At 35.9% G+C, this 26,542-nt stretch overlaps 3 protein-coding genes across 3 annotated transcripts; 1 reads left to right on the top strand and 2 right to left on the bottom strand.

The window, feature by feature from the left end:
* Positions 1 to 145: 145 nt before the first annotated feature.
* ASP1 (aspartate aminotransferase 1) lies at positions 146 to 4,102 on the bottom strand. The gene is made up of 10 exons (XM_086665990.1): positions 3,728 to 4,102; positions 3,539 to 3,624; positions 2,580 to 2,786; positions 2,345 to 2,450; positions 2,141 to 2,245; positions 1,867 to 2,039; positions 1,056 to 1,215; positions 768 to 863; positions 534 to 628; positions 146 to 461 (listed from the first exon to the last, which is right to left on the bottom strand). Exons 1-10 carry the CDS (start codon positions 3,908 to 3,910, stop codon positions 389 to 391), a joined length of 1,284 nt encoding a protein of 427 aa, XP_086522116.1. The 5' UTR covers positions 3,911 to 4,102; the 3' UTR covers positions 146 to 388.
* A 10,629-nt stretch (positions 4,103 to 14,731) lies between these two features.
* Positions 14,732 to 15,483, top strand: LOC147549214 (uncharacterized). Its single transcript, XM_086668262.1, has 2 exons — positions 14,732 to 15,182; positions 15,236 to 15,483. The coding sequence occupies exons 1-2, from the start codon at positions 14,732 to 14,734 to the stop codon at positions 15,481 to 15,483; spliced, it is 699 nt and encodes a 232-aa protein (XP_086524388.1).
* A 3,033-nt stretch (positions 15,484 to 18,516) lies between these two features.
* Positions 18,517 to 19,412, bottom strand: LOC147549213 (enoyl-CoA delta isomerase 2, peroxisomal-like). The gene has a single exon (XM_086672447.1). The coding sequence runs from the start codon at positions 19,306 to 19,308 to the stop codon at positions 18,583 to 18,585; it is 726 nt and encodes a 241-aa protein (XP_086528573.1). The 5' UTR covers positions 19,309 to 19,412; the 3' UTR covers positions 18,517 to 18,582.
* Between the last annotated feature and the right edge of the window lie 7,130 nt (positions 19,413 to 26,542).

The following is a 26,542-nucleotide window of genomic DNA, read 5'->3' as shown; positions in this document are numbered from 1 at the left end:
GTTTAGGAAATTAGCAAGCATTCTATATCTTAAGCAAATGATATTGAGAAAGCCACTACTTAATTCTGTCAATAAGATTCCATTATATTTTCGGCGCTCATAAAACAAACAATTACTTTCTTCAATCCAAATTGAGACAAAAATATTTCACCCACAGCAAAATGGGATGATTTAAACTTCTCATTCAGTATTATTATTAAACCAAACAACTCCCCCAGACCCCTCTTCAATAATGAAGAGATTTTGGATGAAATTCAAGTTATTATTGAAACATCCCCTCTACTGACTAAGATGACTATTATATCATAATTCAGTTTCTCTGTAGCATCTACATATAAATACCTCACTCAGAGTTAATTTTGATGCTAATAATTTAGTTTGAGCTTCTCTAAGCAGATTTTGTAACTTCATGGATGGCGTTAGCCAAGTATCCAACATTGCCTGTTGTAACACCAGCCATACTGCGAAAGGAAATCAATACCCGTCAGTCAATGAAAATACAGGTAAAGAGAAACTGTGAGATAGAATGATACCTAATCCGGCCATTGCGAGTCATGTAGATATGGTATTCTTTCGTCAAACGGTCTACTTGTTCAGGTGTCATCCCACTATAGCAAAACATCCCAATCTGTTCATAAAACCATAAATCATCTCAAGTTTTGACGAGATCAATGCCTAAAATATTTTGATATCCTTCTCAAGATCATTAATGTCTATATAAGTTAACCAGAAATTTATGTTGAGTTACAAAGTACTAACTAATATACCTGATTAGTTATATGCTCCCAGTTAAGTGGGGAGCCCAACTTTTCTAGGTTTTCCCTCAGTGCAGTTCGCATTCCTATGATTCGTTCAGCCATACCCTGAAATGATGAACATCTGAGTGAACTGGTTGGTTTTGGAAGTTGATTGATTCATAAAAAGGATTTCCTCAGTGATACAGTGTTTCCACGAAACAAAGACACCCCATAATCTAAATTAACCTTAATCAATAGTGAGGGATAAAATGAACAGTCAAATTAAATGTAATACGTTTAAATAAAAAAATTAGTTACCTTGACTTCCTTCAGCCACAAGTTCTTTAAATCTGAATCGCTGAGGATTGTAGAAACAACAAGAGCACCATGAACAGGTGGGTTGCTGTACATGGGTCTGGCTATCTGCTGCAATTGACTCTTCACAGCTACTGCTTGTTTCTCGTCATCACATACCAAACTGTCAAGGAAAAAGTAAATAAAGCATGATAAGAAAAAAGGTTTGTCCTAAGAAAGAGTCAGTAAAGGGCACCTAAAATTCTTTTATTTGATTAGACACCGAACTCGAGAAAGAGAAAACTAGGAAATTTATCAGCATGCCATACAACTTAAAGCCAGTGGAACGTCCAGTTAGAACAATACTAGAAACAAAAATAGATTTATATGTCATGGAGCTAGTACAAGAGTTTATCTCGGTTGATTTTGTTACATAGTTATCACTCTTTGAAATTCCAGAATATGTTTCACTTCATTCTAAAACATCAGCCTAAAATTGATTCTTTGAAGTTACAGAAAGTATTGCCAAGATGCACCGGTGCCAAACTGATCCTTAGCTACAAGAAGTCAAGGAATTCATTTCGAAGGTCTAGAAGACGTAGGTAACTTATTGAAAGTACTTGAGAATTTTGATGTTGTTGTTATTGCTTTTAAGGGAGTAGAAAGTTCGGTTGGACCTACGTGTCCTGAATTTCTACTGACTTACACAAGTTTTGGTTCATACTAAGTCGGGCATATAGGAAGCTTCTGTGCCAACTGATCCTTAGTTTTAAGTCAAGGAATTCATTTGAATGGTCTCGAAGCCGTAGTAACGTAGATAAATTATCAAAAATACCTCAGACATCCTACTCTCTGTCCATATAGCCCCATATTTTTGGCATATGATTGGGCACATCCAATCAAGTGACCATCCTCGAGGAAAATCCTTATTGCCTTAGCATCCTTCTCAGGATCGCCACTTGCAAAACCTTGATATGCCATGTCGAAGAAGGGGAAATGGCCTTTCACCTGGAATCAACACCATAAGGTTTAAAAGAAATAAACATGGTTGGCTTTTAACGTGGAAATAGATGAGAGAGACGAAAGGCATGTCCCAGGAAATAGTATACCTTAAGCTGATATGATATCTCTTTCCACTGCTCCTCTGTTGGATCTACTCCGGTTGGGTTATGGGCACAAGCATGAAGCAAAAAGAATGATCCATTTGGAGCATTCTGCAACAACATCGATATATAAGAGCAGACATCAATTAGTTTAAATTGGAAATTTGGAGTCCGAATAAATTGATGATAAACGCAACAAGTTCAGTATACCTTAATGTCATCCATCAGTGCTGCGAAGTCCAATCCCTTCGTTTCGGGATGGTAGTAGTGGAAAGTCCTCTGCGGTACCTGGGCATCTCTCCATATGTTATGATGGCTGTCGAATAAAGCTCAGATCAGTTTTGTAGAAATACAGTAGTAGATTGTTGTATCACAATATGGTTATCATCAAATAATAAGCACAATTCTACATTAATGCTCGCACCCCAAAAAGTAAGCTACTCACTTAGACCATGTTGGGACAGGTATGTAAATATGGGAATCTGGCTTAAAACGCTTCTGGAAGTCAGCAAAAACTCGGCAAGCACCTGTCCCTGAAAGTGCTTGAATAGCAGCAATCCTTTTATCTTTGATCAAATCAGAATTCTCTCCATATGCTAGCTTCAGTGTTTCCTCCACCATGTGCATGCTTCCTCCCATGGGAAGGTATTCCCTATTATAGATAGATATAGAATCTTAGAGTAAGATACAAATTCAAAACTCATTGCGCAGTTTAGTTGGGTGTACACAAGAAATCTTACAAAGAAACTACAAAAGGAACCGACAAAACTTAGCTAACGTCTGCCAACAAGCGTATATTTAGATCAATTTTAAGAATTGCATAAACCATCTACCCATCCACTTATATAATAACCACCCAATTCTAGAAAACTATAAAATTCTCCCATGCCCCCTCTATCATGATGATGAGCTTCTGATTTGTGGGTAATCTGGGTTCATATTTATCTTCACTAAAATGGGTTTCCTAACATCTGCATGAAGGAACATGGCAAATCATAATTTCTGCCTTTAACCAAGAAATTTGAAACCAATGCAATCAGTTACTAGAGTTGAAGATTTTACTTGGGAAAACCCTCAGGACAAATCCATCAAGATTATGAGCAAATCCCGAATATCAATCTAAATGGAAGTTTATCCGTCACTTTGTGAAATTATTCATCCATACAACAGGAGTATGAGAATCCTTTTCCCCTAGGGTTTAACTGATTCAACACAGCTTGACCTTGTTTAGCTATGTACAACTACCCATATACCAACAACTTGTTCAATTTCAACAACTTTGAGAATTTTGTCTTCAAAAATCCCAAAATGCTAAAAACCAAGAATAAAACAGTGAAATGGAAAATAATCATAAAATAAATAAAAAAAAATGAAGATTTAATCTGATTCAGATTCAAATATTACATGTTCTTATTTCCAGCAATAATTTTCTCAGCTTCCCTAACACATTCAAGAACCACTGGTTTCCCATTATCATCACGATAAGCTCCCTATAAACAAAAAAAAAAAGAATCAGCACAAGATTTAAGCAGATCTAATCTAACAGTAAAAAAGAAGAGTTTGAATGGTTTGATTATAGAAATCAAAACTTACAACTCCAACATTAACTTTATCTGGACTTTGATCGGCTAAAAAAGCTTCAGTAACACCAAGAATTGGATCTTTAGGAGCAGGTTCTATATGACTCCACCATGAAGACATGGATCGAGCTCCGATTAATAATCCCCTATTTCTTCCTTCTACAAGTCCTACGAAAACTGATTTTCTCAACGCCATTTTTTCTCTCTCTACTTTCTCTCTCTAAACTCTTCTTCTTCTTCTTCTCTATCTGGTCTCTGTTTTGAGAAGTGAGTAAATAAAGAGAAACTGAGAAAGCCAGAAAAGGAATTGATAATCCCAAAGTGTATAGATTAATTAATAAGTAACAAGATTTTGGTTTTAGTGATATTTATTTAAGTAAATGTCTTTATTTACGGAAAAATTGATGCTTTTTGTTTTTACGGTGGCAGTTAAGTAAATATTAAGTGGTGATAAGGTTACTGTAGTAAATATCTTTGTTCAGTTGGACTTGGGAAGTGTGACGGCGTCATCCGTTAGTCTTTATTAATTAGTTTGGGATTTTCGATTTCCTTCTAGATGTCTATGGAGTAGACCTTTTTACTGGTCCATTGGACGGACACCACCAAGTGTGTGGAAGTTTTATAGGAGCCTCGCGTAAGTGTTGTAGGCGCCCCTTTCCTTCACAAACTCCCTCTCAAATGTGTTTTTCATGGAAGCGCCTATAACACTCACAAAAAGCGCCTATAACACTCACAAGAAGCGCCTTTAAAATACTCGATAAAAGAAGATTCATCAATAAGGTGCCACCATAGGTGTCCTTTTCTTCTTTTGGCCCTCCCCAAGAGTGTATTGGCACATCTTTTTAGACTAGACAACCTAAGATGGTAACCATACTCTCAGACTCAAACCAGTCCGAAAGGTCTCAAATTGAGCATTCCGAGACTTAGATTTGGTTCCCGGACTGTCTAATTCGAGACCTTAAGCAATGTCTAGAACTTTCTCGTCTGAGAGCCACGATTAGGCGTCGTGTTGGCTTGAGTCTGTTACTACTCGAATTTTTCAGATCTGATGAGATCGATTACTACTTACAAATCACTCTATAACGACTCGAAATCAACCTAAACCCGATGATAAATAATTTTTAAAGATTTAACCACTTTAAAAACATTTTAAACACTGAATCATAAAAAAAATGGTAGGCTTATGAGAACCGGTTTCTAATAAGACGTTGAGAACCGGTTTCTAATAAGACGTTGAGATCTTTTATACGATGCTTCATGCTTTGACTTTGTCATTTTCAGGTTACTTATTCTAGTTTTTCATCTATGTAACTTCTCACTTAGATTTGTATTGCTTAAGCTGCCTTTTTGTTATAGCCATCCTTCTTCCTCGTGAAATCCCATGAGATTTGGGGAAAGGAAGACCCAATAGAACTTCCCAATGAAGATATAAAATTGAGGCTAGTTAGGGCAATTTCAGGCATCCATTGTGGTGGTGGTACAACATGGAAGAGCAAAAGAAGTAAGAGAAAAGGGGCGCGTGAAACTAAAGCATGGGAAGTGGGGAAGTGGGCAAGTGGGACGGACACTTCGACTACTTTAAATTGCAACCGATTGCACTTCCATTGATTCCTTGAGATATTTCACAGACATGTGGGCGATTTATGCGGCAGACTTGAGCTAGATGCGCCATGCTCCATACCTCATATAGTTCTTTTAAGACGCCCTAAAATGAGTTGTTTCATGCATGAAGCAACACCACTTTTTTTGTAACCCGTAATGTAGTATACAAAATAAATAATTTATATTAAATAAAAAATACTATTTATATATTTGGTTATTTATACTTTCTCAACTTATTATCATTTATTGTTTTTGAAAATTTAGATATTTCTTTTACAGGACCAATAGACTAGAATCGATTACTTAAAAAAAATGTTAATGGTGTGTTTGGTTGCAGGATTCCTAAGTGGGATTCCTATCAAAAGTGGGATTTGGTAGGAATCATGAATCCTTGGTCTGTTTGGCTACCAAGAATCCTAGGACTCTTGAATCCCAAGGATTTCTAATTCCATAATTTGTATTGGCCAAGAAGTCCACCCTACCCCCTAAGATTTACTAGGATTTTAGATTTTTACGCCCCAAATCCAATCCTCAAATCAACCCAAATCCTCCCATAATCTGAAAATCAATTCCAGTCGTCTTCTTCTCCAACTTTTTGCGATTCTCAGAGAAAAGCTTGAAGACGAAGTTTGGCTTAGGTATTGTCTCCCTCTCTCTCCCACTCTCTCTTTCTTTCTCTTTCCCTCTCTAACTCGACTCAAGCTCTCTTTAACTCATATCACTCGTAAATTCAGAACCCTAACTTTCTCACTCTAACCTTTTGCGACTTTCAGATTTCTTTGTGAAGCTTGAAGATCAAAGCTCGGGTGAGGTATTTTCATGAATTCTAACTCGTATCTCTCTCTCTAGGGTTTGATTATATCTTTACAACATTTAATGGTTGATATCTAGTTTTCAGTCGAACTGGTATTTTAAATTCTAGGGTTCTTCGATTTTTGTTCTGATCAACTTGGGTATATATGATAATTGACCAATTTAGTATACCTAGTATTGATTTACTACTCAGGTTTTCAAAATCTTTATTGTTTACTCTATCAGTTTGTGTTAATGAACCACTACCTAGGCATATAATAGTTGCCTAATGAACATTGTGCTCTATATTAGGATTGTTTGCATGATTTCTTTTGTTCTTTTGCATTATGTGTAATTGATAAGAGTTATGTGTAATTACGATCTAGTTGGGCAAAAATACAAACCCAGAAACCTTAATCAGCTATTACTCTACAAGCTCTCTTCCACCATTAATGGTCGTCAAAGGATGTAAACTTGAATATATCATGCTCTTGATGCATTTTTAGACCCCTCAAGTTGATGAGTCATGAAAATGCCTCATCTGAATATCTTAATTTAGACTAGTTAGTCTAATTCGAGCTGTTACTCTGATGTTTTGCTTGTGTTTCCTTACTCAGGTACCTTTTTCAGAGTTATGTGTGCAAAACGGATAAAAGTCGGAGAAATGCAGACTGAGGGTATTTTTGGTAATTTTGTGATTCTGATTTCATGATCAGTATTAGTGCTCGGATGGAAAGTAGAGTCCAAGACGAACCCGTAGGCGAAAACGGAAGTCAAATCGGAGTCCGGATGAGTAAGATAGAGCTAGTCAAAGTTCGGGTCAAATTTGGTGGACCAAGAGTCAAGAAGGACACGTGGTGCGCATCGAGCAAAGTAATCAGAGGGACAAGACACAAAGTGGGCTACTTTCGGTTTCATCAGAGGTACACCGAGCTTTAAACCGAGTTTGATGACGTCAGCTGACGTCATCATCATCTTCTTCTTCCTGTTATAACCGAGAGCTGTTTCTTCTTTTTAAAACCGAGACCGATTCCACCAAGACTCGATCTTTCCAACCGACTGAGAAGGGAAAGAAAGATACGAGCTGGAGAGAGGGATATCTTGCCATGAATAGGAGATAGGAGAAAAAGAGAAAAAGGAAAGAGATGAAATGAAGATTCGGTTGAAGATATATACAGTAGAGAGAGAAGATTTTCTTCCTTTATTTCTTTGACAGAGATGATTTCATTATATAGAAAGGAGATAGAAACCGAAAAGGAAGAGTTTGGTTCTCTGGGGATATAAAAGAAGATTTTGGGAATACAGAGAAATCATCTCATCTTTGGGGTCAAAAAGCTCAAGAAAACAGAAATATTAGAGAGGGAGTGAGCTTGGAATATAACCGAACAAAGAGAAACAGAGAAACCATTATCATCTTCATCTTCTTCTTTTGTTCTCTTTTCTTTGTTATTCTTTTTGTGAGAGATAGAAAAACAGTATAGAGAGAGATTCAAAGAGAGAGAGAGATATGTATTTGTAGTGAGAGAAAGTGTAAAACTGAAAAATCAAGAGATAAATAGTGATTGTTATTCAAAGTTTCATCATCTCATATCAATTTCTCTTCCATTTAGTTAGTGTTTCGGATTGAAAAAGAAATCAGAAGTGAAAAACAGTAGAGAGAGAGAGAGAGAAAACAGTGAAGAAGACGAGAAAAGAGATTGGAAAATACTTTTCCCACAGGGAAAATATTTCCGAGAAGATGAGAAAATCATCTTCCCTTAAGGCACGTTTGGCTGCAACAGGAAACAATTTCCAGCGAGAAAAAGTTTAGTTTTCTTCTTCCTCTCTTTACTTTATTTTCCAATTTCTTTTATTTAATGTCCATGAGTAATTAATTCTCTATCTAGGGTTTTAGAGGAAGTTTCAATAATTATTCTAATGATTAATTTATTACAGTTTTTATTATTTTAACGATAATATCTTCCGGGTTTTTAGACCATCCATGGACTGAAAATCTGAGTTATACAAAGAACAATCGAATTAGACCAAATTAAATTATCGTTAGAACTGATTATATGGATGAATTCAGAAAACCTAGACTCTCTCCCATTTGACTTTTCCCCATTTGAGTTTCACCTTTTTAATCGTTTTAATATTTTATTTATTTATTTATTTTCAAAACCAAAACCAAAATCAATTTCAAAACCGAGTTACTTTCAAGTTTTAGAATAGGTTTCACTTAGTCTCTGAGGAACGAACCGGTCTTACCGGAAATTATTACAACTTGACACCCGTGCACTTGCGGGTGTAGACCTATTTAGGGTAACCTTATAGGCCCATCAAGTTTTTGGCGCCGCTGCCGGGGACTATGTTTTAAATTTATTCTAATTTTGGAAAGTTTTTATTTTTGGTAAGTTTTGAATTTTGGATACTTTGACTTGCTTCTCTGTTTTTGGTGTGCAGAACACTAAGGAGCTGAAGAGAAGGCGCAACAAGGAGGAGGACCTCAAAAGAAGAAATTTACTGTTTTTATTTTTTTTATTTATTTTGGTGAGGAGAGACTTAGACTTTTTAGTACTTTCTTTTGTTTTGACCCTAAATTGGAGGGCTTTTAAAAATTGTAACCGAAAATCCAAGGAAGCCTCGGGTTCGAACACTTGAGGGAAGAGTGGCCCGGGTCGTCTACAAAGGTCGTCGCCCGTCTTGAACGGGAGGTAATTTTTCTAATCACCCACGAATCCCCTGTTAGTGGGTACTTTTTATAAGATCTTAGTAGTGCTTCCTCGGTTTTCGTGTTTAAAAAAAAAAAAAAAAAAAAAAAAAAAATGGACCAATAAAAAGGAATCGAGTGTAGTTTTTGCAAGTGTCAATTCCCATCTTGTGATCGTGCCTGATCATCATGGCGCATTTTTCTAATGGTTGGACGTACCCTGTTGATGATGATGACCTTGATATAACCTTAAGAGAATACCAACAGTTGCTTAACCAACGTGGTACGACTCTAAGAGATTGTCAGCAACTTAACGAGGGGAATAGGCTAGTTGAGCCTAACCGGACTGGTATGACCCTAGGAGAGTACCAACAGATGTGTAGAGACGGGCCTAACCGACCGGGTATGACATTTGGGGATTATCAACGAACGTCTAGAAACGAGTCTATTAGTGAGTGGAGTAGACCATATGAGCCTGATCAATCTCATATGACATTAGGAGATTATCAACAAATGTGTAGAGATGGTCCGATTAGCGATGGATATGGTCCGACGCCAAATATATATGAGAGACCTTATTGTCCACACTATTCTGAGACTAATGACTTTAGAGACAGGTATGATCCTAATATGTACGGAGGAAGTTATTATCAAGAGTCTTCAGTTAATTACACTAGTGAGCCTTATTATGAGGAGACTCTTGAAGATATTATGTCACGATTTGCGACCCAAACGAAGCAGAGGATTGAGTCCTTAACTCAAAAGATAGAGATGCTTGAGTCACAGTCATTCGTCGATGAGGAAGGGGTTTCACCACCCCAAACTCAAGAGGGTACTAGGTACGATGACGAGGGTAATACGTCTAACCCTAGTACTAAGTTAAATGTCGACGAATTTACTGATAATATCCTAGAGCCTGAAAGGTCTGATGTTGTCTTGCTTCCTCCACCTATGTCATCTCACCATGATAGGACTGCATTAGACGTTGATATCCAGGATGATGGCTCAATGAGCAAGTTTGGGGATGACACACTTCTGAACTTTCCGACATTTGAGATTTGTAAGGAGTCAGTCTTAGGTGAAAAGATAAGAAGGCATGATATTAGGAATAACTGCGAGGCTGCAGATGTCTTTGAGGACATTGATGACGCTAGAGACATGTTGGATAGTTTGTCAGACTGTTTACCTAAGGAAACCATAGACCTTGACGTGGTCCCCGAGCATATTGCCTTACCCTTAGATTCTAGTTTGACTTTTCACATGGTCTCAGACTCGGTTGTTGATCCCTTTTGGGACACTTCAGATGTCTCCTCGAGAACGTCTATGGAAATAGTGGATATTCTATCTACTAAACTTGCAGATGACTTTCTGCCTTCGACGGATATATTGGCCCTTCATTGTTATGTCGATCCTTTTGATGACTTTCTAGACGTTGGTCCCAGTATTTATAGTTACTTAGTGGACTGTGCATCCACTAAGTTTGGGGATTGCCCCTCTTCTTTGATAGTCTCACATGCACTCTCTGCAATTCACAAAGATGTGAGACTATCGTTCACTGAAAACTTTGTGTTTTGGGTGGACCCACAGATGTATCGAATATTGGTTTACAGTTAATCACATATTTGTAATCCAGTAGGTTAATTCTTTTTATTTTTTTCGAATCATCTGTTTCGTCTGGCTGAAGACGTTAAACTTAGCGCTTTCTGGGAGGCAACCCATGCATAGGACTTCCGAATCTGGTAACATCTTTCCTTACATCCTATTATTTCTGCATAGTCTTCAGAACATTGAGGACAATGTTCGGTTTAAGTTTGGGGATAGGGGATTGAATTTTTAGTCCTTATTTCAAAAATTCAAAAGGGTTTAAAATTTTTCAAAATTTTTAATTTTTGGATTGAAAATGTGAGTCTAGTTGTTTTTTGTTAATAGTTATAGAGTCTAGTTCGTCAGACTATCTGTTTGCTAAAGGTTTTTCCATGAATTTCGAGTCTTGAAGTTGTCTGTGCACTAGCCATGTGAGTGTTAGATAGGTGAAGAGTGGATTTTTCTGAGAGAACCTGATTAATCATTAGTGGAGACTTAACCTGTGTGAGATTCTGAGCCTTTCTGGTTGCTTTGAGTGATCTCTTCTGAGCTAATTCCGAGTAGAATGAAGAGCTACTCAACCTCGCAATATTCATTAGAGCTCAGTTGATCTCTTGAGTTCAAATTTTACAACCACTAGGGATGTCATCAGGAAGTAAACCCTTCTCTTGTAGTCTGAGAAACTTGAAAGCAATGTCAACTAGAGGAAAATAGATATCGTCCATCATTTAGAACCCTGAGAATAAGACATGAAGCAAAGAGGAGAAAATTATACCCAAGGAAATTGTTGAGAAAGTAAGATGTGTATTTTGAGTTGTATTACCAGAGGTAAAAAAAAAAAAAAAAAAAAAAAAAAAAAAAAAAAAAAAAAAAAAAAAAAGAGAAAAGAAATAGAAAAAAAGAAAAAATGTGTTTATGTGGTTTTGTTTAAGTGTTTATCCCTTGAAGTAGTTTTTGAAGATTTGAAGACGTCGAGTTCTCAAGGGTTCTAGTTACATCATCATTATAGTCTATTAACCTCTAGGGAGCATTGTTAGATAGTTGATTAGATGAGAAGAGTTGGTTAGTTTCCCCATTCCGTATTAGTGGTTGTTTCCTTTCTTTGAGATCAGTCGTCCACAAAATTTTAGTCCGTCTTTTTCATGTGTTGAGTTTTCCTTCATATTCATACTAACACATAGAGTGAACCATTCTTGAGTGACTTTAATTTTTGAGTGTATGACCGCGAGGCAGCAGTCGAGGCGAAATGTATTGAGAAGGTAATCGAGGTCTTGTCTGTTTGGAACCGAAATGATACTCATATTGGCTGGTCACGTGCACTTCGAGTCTTGATTACTAGTGAAGGGATTTTTAGCATTTGTATGGTTTGGTCGACTTAGATTTCATTTTTATTAACTTTCGAAAATCTACCGGATGAACATTTTTGGTCCACATCATATTTAGACCCTTTTGCATTTTTGATCTTTGAATTTTGTGGGTATATTCACTGCAAACCCTCACGAGACAAAACTCGTCCTCTTGGGTAACCTAGAGGTTTAACGGCTTGTTGCACGTGCTAAGTGCAACCGTGATTCCCTACGAAAGTGGTGAAGGTGGGTTTAGTTTTATTTTTCTATTTTTGCTCGAGGACTAGCAAAATCTAAGTTTGGGGATGTTTGATGAGTCATGAAAATGCCTCATCTGAATATCTTAATTTAGACTAGTTAGTCTAATTCGAGCTGTTACTCTGATGTTTTGCTTGTGTTTCCTTACTCAGGTACCTTTTTCAGAGTTATGTGTGCAAAACGGATAAAAGTCGGAGAAATGCAGACTGAGGGTATTTTTGGTAATTTTGTGATTCTGATTTCATGATCAGTATTAGTGCTCGGATGGAAAGTAGAGTCCAAGACGAACCCGTAGGCGAAAACGGAAGTCAAATCGGAGTCCGGATGAGTAAGATAGAGCTAGTCAAAGTTCGGGTCAAATTTGGTGGACCAAGAGTCAAGAAGGACACGTGGTGCGCATCGAGCAAAGTAATCAGAGGGACAAGACACAAAGTGGGCTACTTTCGGTTTCATCAGAGGTACACCGAGCTTTAAACCGAGTTTGATGACGTCAGCTGACGTCATCATCATCTTCTTCTTCCTGTTATAACCGAGAGCTGTTTCTTCTTTTTAAAACCGAGACCGATTCCACCAAGACTCGATCTTTCCAACCGACTGAGAAGGGAAAGAAAGATACGAGCTGGAGAGAGGGATATCTTGCCATGAATAGGAGATAGGAGAAAAAGAGAAAAAGGAAAGAGATGAAATGAAGATTCGGTTGAAGATATATACAGTAGAGAGAGAAGATTTTCTTCCTTTATTTCTTTGACAGAGATGATTTCATTATATAGAAAGGAGATAGAAACCGAAAAGGAAGAGTTTGGTTCTCTGGGGATATAAAAGAAGATTTTGGGAATACAGAGAAATCATCTCATCTTTGGGGTCAAAAAGCTCAAGAAAACAGAAATATTAGAGAGGGAGTGAGCTTGGAATATAACCGAACAAAGAGAAACAGAGAAACCATTATCATCTTCATCTTCTTCTTTTGTTCTCTTTTCTTTGTTATTCTTTTTGTGAGAGATAGAAAAACAGTATAGAGAGAGATTCAAAGAGAGAGAGAGATATGTATTTGTAGTGAGAGAAAGTGTAAAACTGAAAAATCAAGAGATAAATAGTGATTGTTATTCAAAGTTTCATCATCTCATATCAATTTCTCTTCCATTTAGTTAGTGTTTCGGATTGAAAAAGAAATCAGAAGTGAAAAACAGTAGAGAGAGAGAGAGAGAAAACAGTGAAGAAGACGAGAAAAGAGATTGGAAAATACTTTTCCCACAGGGAAAATATTTCCGAGAAGATGAGAAAATCATCTTCCCTTAAGGCACGTTTGGCTGCAACAGGAAACAATTTCCAGCGAGAAAAAGTTTAGTTTTCTTCTTCCTCTCTTTACTTTATTTTCCAATTTCTTTTATTTAATGTCCATGAGTAATTAATTCTCTATCTAGGGTTTTAGAGGAAGTTTCAATAATTATTCTAATGATTAATTTATTACAGTTTTTATTATTTTAACGATAATATCTTCCGGGTTTTTAGACCATCCATGGACTGAAAATCTGAGTTATACAAAGAACAATCGAATTAGACCAAATTAAATTATCGTTAGAACTGATTATATGGATGAATTCAGAAAACCTAGACTCTCTCCCATTTGACTTTTCCCCATTTGAGTTTCACCTTTTTAATCGTTTTAATATTTTATTTATTTATTTATTTTCAAAACCAAAACCAAAATCAATTTCAAAACCGAGTTACTTTCAAGTTTTAGAATAGGTTTCACTTAGTCTCTGAGGAACGAACCGGTCTTACCGGAAATTATTACAACTTGACACCCGTGCACTTGCGGGTGTAGACCTATTTAGGGTAACCTTATAGGCCCATCACAAGTCACTCTTAAAAGAGAAATAGTCTTGTGTTCAAGTAGGAAACCTAAAACCCTAGGGGTCAAATCTTAAGTTGATTGCGACGTTGTCGGATATTAAAGATTTGACATGCTTCTAAGCCTTCTGCAGAACCACCTGTCTTATGCAGCCCTATATCATAAGGAAATGTGGCTTAAACCTCTTGAAAGTTGTCTTCAATTCACATAACTTAACTGCCATTTCTGTCGAATTTCTCTACAATCTTGGGGACGACTTATATGAAGATCGAAATCCTTGTTGATTATTCTTTCATGTGGTTGTTGTTAGTATCATGTTCTTGTAAATCATATTCCCACTCAGAGTCTGATAGTTTCTCATATACCAAGATGATAGCGTTGATGGATTTTGCATGTTGAGAGTATCTTGTTCTTGTATTCTAAAATACTTTGAAGTATGAATTCAAATAGTAAATGAAAAACAGAAAAAGATGCTCTTAGTTGTAACTATTATATGCTCTAATAAATTCTATGTTGCATTTGGCATAAAGACTGAAATTTGTGCTAAAGAAGAATCTGCAAGTAGTTGAACTTTTTTTTTTTGCTTACTTCCTACTGCTACTGACTTGTTTTAGACCATCTAAATTGGGAGTTCATGATTCATATCCAATAAGAGGGCTGCACCCACAAGCCACAACTAGTGGTTGGAATCAAGCTATGCTTGGTGCCTACTTATAGCTCGAACAAGATTGATCTGGTTGTAAAACTATGTGGAATTAAGCTACGCTTGTTGCCTACTTAGCTTCGAACGAGATTGGTCTAGTTGTATAACTATGTGGAATAAAATCTGTCTGTCTTATGCAGCCCATGAAACACTTTTAAACCAATAATTTGTATGTTTTGAAATGTAGGAAGATGCCTTTCTCGCATGACTTTGAGATTGTTGCATGGTTATCTATTCTTGTTGCCTGGATTTCCTATCACAGATGTTTGGCGGAGTTGTATGTAGATAGAGAACCACCTAGGAGTCGTGAATTTGAGAGGCACCATATTCTTGAGCGACTATACTCAGAAAGTGATTCAACTTGTCACGCAATGCTTCGGATGAATATGAACACATTTAATAAGTTGTGTAATATGTTAGTAGGCAAAGGGCTAAGACCTGGTAGGTGGGTTAGTGTGAAAGAACAAGTAGCTATATTCCTCCTCACTATTGGTCACGACTCGCGTGTGAGGCATAACGGGTTCGATTTGATTAGGTCCTCTAAAACAGTTCATCGACATTTTCATAATGAGTTGCGATTTGTCTTAAGACTTGGTCCTGAGGTGGTGAAGCCGGAATGTGAAACTTTTTCCCCACAAATGGGTAATAGACGTGGTTGGCCATTAACATATTTTAAGGATTGTGTTGGTGAATAGATGGTACATACACACCTGCAACTGTACCTATAGAAGACCAACCACGATACCATAACCGCAAAGGAGATATTAGACATAATATTCTATTAGCTTGCTCATTTGATATGAAGATAACATATGTTCTAGCTGGATGGGAAGGGTATGTGCATGATAATAGGTTGCTGAGATCTGCAGTCACAACATGTGAAGACAAGCTAATAGTTCCTTCTGGTATAGCTATGCCACCTCTAAACTTTGTTGATGGTTGACATCATTGTACAATGTACTAATGCACACTTTTTGTTTGATAGACAAGTACTACCTTGGTGATGCCGGTTTTCCACTTGCACCGGGCTTCCTGACGCCTTATCGTGGGACTAGATATCATTTGTCTGATTATAAAGGACGTAAACCAGCGAACCCAAGGGAGCTTTTCAACTATCTAGACTCATCTTTACGTAATGTGATAGAACGAGTGTTTGGAGTCCTGAAGAAAAGATTCGCATATTTACGAGCATCTCCATTTTATTCCGTGGATTCACAAATAAAAATAATTCTATCTTGTTGTGTTATGCATAATATAATAAGAGATATAGATCCAGATGATAATGGTGATGAATAAGAAGATGCCGTCGAGGAAGAACATGATGAAGTAACTGATCAAAGGGATGATGTAGTAGGACTCGAGCCAAATCCAAATTGGACAAGAGTTAGAGATGTTCTTGCGCTTAGGATGTGGAATGAGTATCAACGTTGACATGTATTTGATTTTTATAGTGATATGTATTTGATTTTTAGAATGATATGTATTTGATTTTTAGAATGATATGAATTATGAATTTGTGTACTTGTTTTATTTACATGCTTATTTTGTTAAACTATTAGAGATGAATGAAGCTGATTCGCAAAAAAAGGAGAATGTGACATGGATTGTTCCAATGGACAGAGCGATGCTTGACACTTTTAAGAGAACAAACTCTTCTTGGCAACAAAAGTAAAGGTGGTAATGCCGGTTGGAAAGGACCTGTTTTTGTTGCTATTTCAAATGTTGTTCAACCCTTGTGTCAACAAAAAATCAGCAAAGCTAACATTCAAAATCGAATAAAAACAATGAAGAAGTCAAAAAAAGGGGTGGAAGAACTTCTGAAACTTAGCGACTTCCGTTGGAGCTCTAGTAGGAATATGTTTATTGCTGAGGATCTAGTATGGGATGAACTTCTACAAGAAAGTAAATTTACCTTAATTTCAATACCTTCAATGACTATCTTACATAAACCCAACTTGTTGGTTATGAGAATGCTTTCAAGTTCTAATACTAGCTAATTTATCACTATCATGAATTTATCGAACATAGATATCATGAATTTGTCAAACATAGAATATCAAATTTGAAATCATTCTGTCTATGAGTTTTCTTGAATTGGGTTAGTTTTCATGATTAAGGTTAGGAAGTACATATCATGAATATTTGTGCAATAGAACATTAGAAGAATATGCAAGGATGAAAAGGGGCAAAAATATTCAGGGAGACAACAATCACTATGAGATATCATATTGATAACTGATCATAATTTCATAGTTTTTAACCTTCATAATAACCAAATCAATTGCAGGAGGAACCAAATCAAGGTAAAATTGAGTAACAATGGTATAAACTGTTCCTAAAACTGTTCCTTGAGCTTTAATATTTGCTATCTTGAATGTTGCTTCTCTACCACCAGCCATGCTAATTCCACCAACCATGTTCCTTGAGCTAGCCGCACCTCAGCAATATAGGTTATATCATAGAACTGAAAATGAGTTTGGGCAAGCTTAAATTCTGCACATTAGAATTTACTTGTCAGGCTAGTATACCTATATATTGTAGCAATGGGTTTACTCAATGTAGATGAAGAGGGGTTTATTCTCCGTATATGTTGTTATGTACTAGAGTTATGTTATGGTTCTGCCTATATATTATAGCAGTGAATTACTTTGCTTCCATGCATTTTTGTTATAGAGTTATGATTCCAGCCTTTATTTGTGGTTTTCTTATGTTTTTCTTTTTATTATTTGTAGGCAAGACCACGTTTGAAATTTTTAAGAAACAAGTCCGTCTCTCTCTATTTTTAAGAAACAAGTCCATGTCTTTGATCTTATAGTGTATGAAGTTGGGTTGTTTATAGGATGAGATCTGAGGATGAGAGGAATAGAGGAGAAGGATCCCTGAAAATTTTTGAAAAGAGAGAGCGAAAAGGAAAATCTTTTGTTTTTTCATATCTGGTGATTGTCGCGGGCAAAGTGTTAGTCGGTTGTAGCCGGCGACCTTTCTCCGACGGTATTGAAAGAAAAGATAAATTGGGTAAGATTTTTTTAAAAGAGGGGTAAAAAAGGAAGTAATTAGTCAACTGTTAAAGTTGACTAACGGAACATTCAAAAGGGGGTCATATCGGAAGTTTGTCATCTTTAGGGGGAATTTTGGCGAACTAGTCATCTTTAGGGGGCCAAAATGTAATTAACCCTTATAATATCTATAACGTAAAAGCATGGGCCCATGCTAAAAAACAGAACATGAGCCTTATATTGAGTTGACCACCCTTAGCAAAATGGGGGCCTCGTTTGGAGAGGGGCCCGGTGCGACGACACCGGTTGTACCCCCTCTCCCAGGCCCCTGAAACAACTTAAGCATGTGGCGGGAATTACAAATCTATTCTTGGCCAAACAATATAGAGTAAGGTATTGTCGTTACGAGAAATCATATTACAAGATTGTTATTCATAATACTCATATCCTTTCTCGTACGCCAAACATAGGCTTAAAGGTCCACAAGCATGAGAACTTAAATATTTTCGTTTATTGCCTCTTAAGAAAAACAAAGAAATCTTGCATAATACAAATACTTGGGTGACAAAGAGTTGTTTCCTCATGCCCTACGGGCACGCATGGCCGGCAAACTACCATTCCTGTCACCCCTCAAAATAATTAATTTTTCTTCTGCGTCCTCTCCTCCATCTAGCATCTCATCTTGCTCTCAAAAACTCTCTATGTCCTTATCTTTCCCTATCTCTCAAGCTTCTCATTTATCTTATTTCTCTCTCGGTCTCTCCGAATTCTTTATGTCCCTATCTCTCTCGCTAAAGCTTCATTTGAAGCTTGCCTGGAAGCTCCAAAGAAAGAGGATGAGTCTTGGACAAATAAGAGGTAAAAGGCGAGAGAATGAACGATATGTGATGATAGTGGATACAAGGAAGAAAAAAAAGTTACATTTTTTAAAGAGTGGCCAACAATGATGCATGAACAAAAAAAATAGTAGTAGTTAGCACTTGTAAAAAAGATTAGATATTCTATTTCCAAAACCCAATAATTTGTATTCTTATACAGTATAAATTTCAAAGTCGAGCAGGTACAACGGATTTGTAATTCTCAACTAAACCAAGGAGTTGAGAAATCTCAGGAAAACAATTCTTCCTAATATCAGCATAAATTTCTCCTTTCCATTTCCTACCTCCTAATTTCTCCCCCAAGCGCAAACCAGCTTCCATAGTCTCTTCCATGCTATCATACGCTGAATCAATAATCCCCAATTCCACCGCTTTATCCGCTTTAATCTTCAAACCCTGAAGAACAACATCTCTCCTCGCTAATGGCGACGAGATCTTCGATTTCATCAACGCCATGAAATAATCAGGAAAATTCATTCCAAGATCGATCTCACTCATATACAAAACTCCTTTATCTTTCCTCATCAACACGTAATCGTGGCTCAAAGCAAGCATGAAACCAGCAGCGGCGGCGTGGCCGGTTACGGCGGCGATTGTTGGAAGAGGAAGTGAAATTAGATCGGAAACCACCGGCCTGAAAGCTTCTACCATCTCAAGTAAACGATCATAGAAATTGGTTGGTCCGGCGGCTTGAGCGTAAGAGAGATCGAATCCATTAGAGAAGAATTTTCCGTCGGCGGTTGTGATTAGAGCTGATCCAGGTTTAGCTTCTGCGTGGATTTGGCCGAGAGCGGTTCTGATTGTAGAGATGAGAGTTGGACTGAGACGGTGTTGTTCATCGTCGCCGGTTAGGGTTAGGAAGAAAATGTTACCGCGTTTCTCTAGCGTGCACATGGTTGAGGGACGAGAAGAAAGAAAATAATACTCCTCCGTATTGGAATTATGCACACCCTCCTCTTTTATCTCTTTGGGGTTGATATAGTGATCCACAAACTGATTTCTTTCTAGTTTCTAGTTGAGAGACAAGAGATTTTCAACAAAAAAATAGTTTTTTTTTTTTGTTGAAAGAACAAAAAAATAGTTTAAAGACAATAGATTTTCAACAAAAAATAGTTGAGAGACAGACGAGGTTGGATAAGCAACCTGTCTTAGTGGGTAGCCTCATTTGGATACGCATATAGCTTATTAAGGTAACTTCTTTTTCCGTGCTTAAACAAAAGTACTTTATAATAAACTAATTAGATTGTTTGGTTCGGCATAATAAAAGCGCTTTTTTATCTTCAATTATTACGATGTGACGTTTGGCAAAAATAAGCTACAAAAATTTTAATTAATTTTCGTTTAGAAACCAAATCAAGCCATGAATTGATTTTTGTTTAGAGGGAATGGGCGGGACGTCCAAAATTGGGCCGAAAAAGAGGGCCCAATCCATTCGTACACAAAAATGCGTTCCCAGTCCAACGCGTCAGAGGGGATGGAAAATTACGGAAGGATCCGTTTTCTTTATCGAATTTACGAAGAATGCCATCCAGAAAATTACGGAATTGCCACTCTGAAAAACATGGGATTCTCCACTCCGAATTTTACTTCCTCTCTCTACTGTTGTACTTTCTCTCTCTAATTCTCTTTCCAGATTTATTTCTCTTTATTTATTTAACCAAATCCTAAATTCTCTCCTAATTTAACCAATTTCTAACTAATTTAGATTTTTTCTCTCTCTCTAATTCCTATCATCTCTCCAATCTCAACAAATTCCTTTCTTTTCAAAATTTTCTCTTCAATCTAAACAAATATTTCCAGATTGGTTCAAAATTCTTTTTTTTTTTTTTTTCTAGATTTGTTTCTTATCTCAAATTTCGAATTTTTCAAGATTGGTTCAAATTTCGAATTTTTCTCTCTAACTTTCCAGATTTATTAATTTAACCAATTCCTAATTTCTCTCAAATTTTAACCAATTTCTAACTAATTTCGAATTTATTTCTAACTAATTTCTCTCAAATTTTTTTTTCAGATTGGTTCTTGTTTACGGAAATTGTTTAATTTACTGAGGATTTCTTGTATACTAGACACTTTTGTGTTGGGAAATTTTCTGGTTTATCAGAAACTGTTTAATTTACTTGGGATTTCTTGTGTACTAGACACTTTAGTGTTGGGAAATTTTCTGGTTTACCAGAAACTGTTTAATTTACTGGGGATTTCTTGTGTACTAGACACTTTAGTGTTGGGAAATTTTCTGGTTTACCGGAAACTGTTTAATTTACTGGAGATTTCTTGTGTACTAGACGCTTTAGTGTTGGGAAATTTTCTGGTTTACCGGAAACTGTTTAATTTACTGGGGATTTCTTGTGTACTAGACGCTTTAGTGTTGGGAAATTTTCTGGTTTACCGGAAACGGTTTAATTTACTGGGGATTTCTCTCTAGATTTTTCCTATTTTCTTTCTCTCTAAATTTTATTCCTTTTTTATATTTTCTGTCCAGATTTTTCTCTTCCCATATTTCCTATTTTTATTCTTTTTATTTCTGTTTAAACATGTTTTCTCTCTCCAATCTTACTACTTTCCTTTTCTCAAAAAGATAGAGATGATGGCAAGAATATAATCGATTTCGAAATATTTATATATAGATAGAAAATTTACATAACTTCTTCTTCTGTTTCTCTAAAAAATTTAGAGAGAGAAAGAAAATAAATATTCCAGATTTCAAAAATCTTTCCAAAATCTGGGCGGGGGGCTTAATTACTTTAGATGGAATCTTTCAAAAATCTGGGCGGGAGTTTTAATTTTCGCCAAAACTTAATCCAAAATTTTCAAAATTTGAACGAAATAAGAAAGAATCAGCGTTTTTGAGAAGGTTTTAGAGAGAGAAACAAAGAAAAAACAGAGTATTTATCGGGATTTAGATATATTTAGAGAGAAAGATGTTGTTTTGCGATAATCTAGAGAGAGAAAGAGTCAGTTAAGAGAGTTTAGAGATATTCAAGTGAGATTTTGCGGGATTTAGAGAGATGAAATGAGTGTTTAACGTCAAAAACACGGAGGGGTAAAAGAGGAATAAAAAAACAAAAAAACAGAAAACTCTTAGCTGTCCCTGACATTTGGACCTAAAACGCATTTCGGTCCGAGTTTGGGCTGAACGCGTATTGATGTGGCAAAATTTGGACCATTCCCTCATTTTTTGTTTTGTTTAATAGGGTACAGAGGGATACTGCCGAGTGGGTTTAGAAAGAAGTGGTGAAGTGCAAAGATCACTAGGTTTTTTGGCACCAAGTTGGGTCTTGTTCTCATTAAAAAAAAAAAGTTGGGTCTTGAGCATAGTGAGCTGTAAAAGGATCAATTTGGTTTTTCTCCAAAACAAACTAAACTTCAAAGTTGTTGAACTTGCGGTTTAGAGAGAGAAAGTGCCCTAGGTCTTAGAGAGAAACTTCTCTAGTTCTTGAACAAAAACTTATCACAGCATATACACACTAATGAATTACAAAGACAATATATATCTAAACAGAATCTTCTAAATGGAGGGCAATGAATCACAAAATGGATTAACAGACCTAATGTTCAAACCAAAAAGTAACGAAACTAATATATTAAATTAGAAACAGAGATATTTTTTTGTGTGCATAAGATGGATGGATCTGTAATTACATTGAAAGTGAAGATAGATTCGAGAAGTTTTAATTTTGATTATACCCTTCTCTCTAAACCCTAGACTTGGAGGGTGTTTGATTTTTGCACTTATTAAGTGACTTTCACTTAATAAGTGCGGGTCGGCAATTTTAGGTCGTTTGTTTTTTCACTTAATAAGTGAATATCACTTGTAAGTGGGGTCAAAGTAAGTGCAAAAAAGTAAGCTCCAACTTGGAGCTTATTTTTTTGCACTTACTTTCTAAGTGCTAAAAAAGACATTTCTATCCCTACCGAATATAATAATTACCAATGTAATTATAACTAAAAAGAAAATCTTAAACAATTGATAAGTAAAAAAAAATCTTGTTATTACTTTATCAATGACCCTTTTCCTTCTTCACTCATCCTTCACCTAAGTTTTTCTCTTAAATTTTTTTCACATCTCTTCCTTCATTAATCACGGAACCACCCAAACTCCATGATGTAACCTAAGTTCTTTCTCCTTCATAATTTTTAATTACTTGAGGTTAATATTTTCGACATAAAGCACTCATAAATCGTAATTCTCGTATCCAAACTCGTGAGCATAATGAATTAGTATGAAATGCTAATATGTAAATACTTTAAGGTCAAAATAGACAATTTATCAATTTTATGACATTTAGAATTAATATAAAAATAAAAATCAAGCACTTAGAAGTGATAGAAAACAAACGCCATATCACTTACAAGTGATATCACTTACTAAGTGATTATCACTTAGTAAGTGGTAGCACTTAGAAGTGCTAAAAAATCAAACACCCTCTTGGTTTAGAAGAGAAGGAGATAGAAACTCTATTATCTTTCCTCCCGAAAAACAGTGCGTCAAATTAAATTGGCTTCCCGAGAAAGCTATAAGCAGAAGCCAGGAAAATCTGGCTTCTGCTTTTTGGTGATAATGAGCTTTTTGAGCTTAAAAAAAGCAGTAGCTTTTTTATAACCAAACGCACACTATTTCTAATAAGCGCTTAAAACAAGCTAAAAGCTAACTTTTAGCTTATTTTAAGCAACCCCAAACGAGGCCGGATTTTTCACTCTGGGAGCGACTAATACCACAAGCTAAAAGTGTTGTTAGCGGCTGCCGACAAATGTTTGTGATCAAAAGAGATCGACCTTGGTCAATCTCCAGCACCGGGGGCTAACGACATTTTTAACAAATGTTTTTTGCCGCTCCCCTCTTTCCAATTGTTTGAGAATTGATTTTTGTAGTGCTGGTATTAATCATAATTGATTTAGTCAATTGATCATCACTAAGTCAACTGTTTAACACACTTAAAGAAAGAAAGATGAAGAACAAATGAATGGTCGTCGAGTAAGAGCATCTCAAATGGTTTCAACAAAAAGAAAACATCTCTGATGTAAAACAAAAAGAATTCAAAATGTCATATGTGTAAAGTCTAATATAAGATTTTATTTTTTAGATGTCACTGTTCAAATATTTAATTCAAAAGACATCTCTAATGCGACACTCTAAAACTTAAAAATGAATTAGGTGTCATTTCCTAGATAGATAATTTGTTATTTAGGAGCATCTTCAATGCAAGACGAATTGAAAAATTCTAAAACGATGTGTCATCATTTAATTTTAAGATGTCTCAAGAAGAAACTAAATATTTATTGAGGATCTGACCGCTCAAGATTAAAGACAAAACCACCCATCTACGAAATGACAACCAAGTAATTTTTAAGGTTTTAGAATGTTAATATGTAGATGTCTTTTGAATTGAGATATCAATAATGGCATCTAAGAAAGAAAATCTCATTTGACACTTTACATGTAACAATTTGAGTTTATTAAGTGAGAGAATTGCGGGTGTGCCAATATCATTATCTAGAAACAGGGGCGGGCATACTTTGGGACTTGCAGAGCCACGTGCCCCCACAGACCCAAGTCTGAAGAAGATTATCGGGCAAGTCTGGTTAAACTATATAGATGGAAGTGCAAGATATAATCAGGATTCACTCTGTATTGTGTTGGTTCCACACTTGTATGTCCATCCAGGGAGTTTGGGTCTCCACTCCCCTTGGCATCATAGTATTTTTTTTTATATTTTTGGATTGTAGTTTGGTTTTTGCCTCTTAATTTCTTATAAACCTAATTTTTAACCCTCATCTTTATTTTTGACTTCTCCCCCCTTTTGTTAGTCTTTTTTGACTCACATATTTTCAGAAAATCATGTTATTCCCTTCCAAACTCTGTCTTTCATTAACTTTTTTAACGAACATCAATGGTGTTGATTCTTTTCAAGATAAACAAGTTTCTTAATATATTTATAGAGGATTAACATTGTTTAATTGTGTATTACTCTCGCAATCCATCAATAGTTCCAATATTTATTTATTTTTTTGTTATTTAAAAAGTACCCCCACAATGTAGATTTTTTACGCTCGTCATTGTCTAGAGCTATCTTCAGAGCTCTCCCAGGAAAAGGAAAACAATATCTCGCCGAGTAAGCCTTATATAACCGATGCACATATTCTTCTGATGAATTGATTTGTTCTCCGACTTCGACATTTCGACCTTCCTCTTTCTTTCACAAGGAATTCCCAAGAAAAACAATAATATTCTAATTGACGCCATGTGCATTTTCTTCAATGAAAAAGACATCAAAGAAAGTCTTGTGATTTATTTTAGAAACTTCGTTCGAGTGATACTTAAACATAGTTTTTTTTTTAAGGAATTCTCAAGAAAAACAAAGATGCTTTATTTTATAAATGTTATGGCCTTGGATTTTAAACATTATATGAATTGCAATAAAAGTTTTATTTTCTAAATTTTGGTTCGCTTAATTTATTTGTCTTCAAATTTGTTAGAAATTTTCTTCAACAAATTTCCCCAAGTGAAGCGAAATATGGTGATAAAACGAAAACAATGTGTTTCCTCTAGGATACGACATATTTGTGTGATTTTCTTAAACAAATTCCCCCCCCCCCCCCAAACAAGGGAAATATTATAATAGAAAGTGAAAACAATATGTTTTGTCTAGGGAACTTTATATTTTATGTTATTTTCACCAGTAAATTTTCGCGCAGTTAAGGAAAACATGCTAGAAAATGAGCAAATCGTATGTTTTCTTCACGGAACTACATACTAGTGTTATTTCTTTAACAAATTTCACATATTTTGCATAAATTACCTAAATAAAATTCAAAGCCAAAGTACATAGATATAAAGTCAAATGTTGTTAAAACTCTAGAAATTAGAAGGAAAAAAAAAACTCATAAGACTTTCTTTGATGTCTTCTTCATTGAAGAAAATGCTCAGTAGAAATCGCCTCCAGGAATGAGCTGGTTGGTGAAGCGGAGGGAGTGGAAGGGAAGAAGTCGGAGGGAAAAAGTGGAACTCAAATGAAGGCAAGTTTCTTTTCCCATTTCTAATTAATTTGACCTATTTCACTTTTTTTTTTGTTGAAAGCAAATACATTAAACTTAAGAGTCGATTACAATATCCAAATTATAAAAACAAAATAACAGTAAACAAAGTAAAGCAACAAAATTACAGAATTGAGGAATTACACAATATAACTTCGATTAGTGTAGCTTCCTTCATTCTGTAGCTTATAAGCCTGACAGATCTTCAAGAGGATGATCTGAAATTTGGTCTTGAGAGTCCTTCCGGTTGATTGAAAGATGAAACTAGTAACTATCTTCCTGTAACATTGAAGATGGATTAAACAGACACCCCAGCGTTCTAGAACGAAACGAGGATGTCTGTGAGGTGGAACTAAATGAAGATTCCGAGTTATCCCGTCAGTATTCTCCATGTACAAAGACCATATCCGCTTGAGTTCGCACAAAGTAGAATCTAATCAGACACCTGGTAAATGGGATCACCATCACAGCCCGAGTATAAATACCCAGCTAATCCGACAAATGCTCGCAAATGACTTGCGAAAAGGGGTGGAAGTGAAAATGTTAAAGAACTTGGATAAAGAGTCAAATCTATTCGAAAATCAAACACAAAAGTAATTGACAAAGATTGGGCTGGGGAATGCACAACAAAAGGTGGGCGACATAGGTGAACATTGTTATTCGAATTGTAGTGTCTTCCGGGGTCGAAAGCTAAGTTAATACTTATATTAAATCTCTTATAGGATAATCGATATGAACTCATGAGCCGCAAGGTTAATCGATGGATCCAAATAAAAATAATTTGATTCCAGGAGTTAAAAGATTTTTTGGTGCAGTAATGGAAGATGGTAGAATGAGATCCAAGGTTGAAGTTGTGTTCAGTTGAGATTGACGAGATGTGTGAACCTAGGGTTAGGTCATCGTTTAACATGAGAGGGATGAAAAAAACAACCATTTGATGATCTCTAAGCTCATCATCCTCTAACGATGTAATGCTAATAACCAAGAGATGAAATAAAATAGACATGCAAGACTTATTTAATGGGTATTTATGAGTCGAGATAAAGGTGTTAAAAGATTGTAATAGAAAGACTTAAAATTGGTAGCGAGATGTGGT

The sequence above is a fragment of the Eschscholzia californica genome, unplaced genomic scaffold (genome assembly GCF_041429995.1).
Source record: "Eschscholzia californica isolate CP2 unplaced genomic scaffold, dmEscCali1.0.p SCAF_3, whole genome shotgun sequence".
Taxonomy (NCBI): Eukaryota; Viridiplantae; Streptophyta; class Magnoliopsida; order Ranunculales; family Papaveraceae; genus Eschscholzia; species Eschscholzia californica.
This window is presented reverse-complemented; position numbering and strand designations above follow the sequence as displayed.

What these genes read in the sequence shown, in the direction of transcription:
- LOC147549214 (XM_086668262.1), top strand. Translation starts at nt 14,732, where the DNA reads ATGCCTTTCTCGCATGACTTTGAGATTGTTGCATGGTTATCTATTCTT. An exon ending in AACTTTTTCCCCACAAATGG is followed by an intron (nt 15,183 to 15,235) that starts GTAATAGACGTG and finishes GTTGGTGAATAG; the next exon opens with ATGGTACATACACACCTGCA.
- LOC147549213 (XM_086672447.1), bottom strand. Translation starts at nt 19,308, where the DNA reads ATGTGCACGCTAGAGAAACGCGGTAACATTTTCTTCCTAACCCTAACC.
- ASP1 (XM_086665990.1), bottom strand. Translation starts at nt 3,910, where the DNA reads ATGGCGTTGAGAAAATCAGTTTTCGTAGGACTTGTAGAAGGAAGAAAT. An exon ending in CCTGTCCCAACATGGTCTAA is followed by an intron (nt 2,451 to 2,579) that starts GTGAGTAGCTTA and finishes TTTATTCGACAG; the next exon opens with CCATCATAACATATGGAGAG. An exon ending in ACTCGCAATGGCCGGATTAG is followed by an intron (nt 462 to 533) that starts GTATCATTCTAT and finishes TTCCTTTCGCAG; the next exon opens with TATGGCTGGTGTTACAACAG.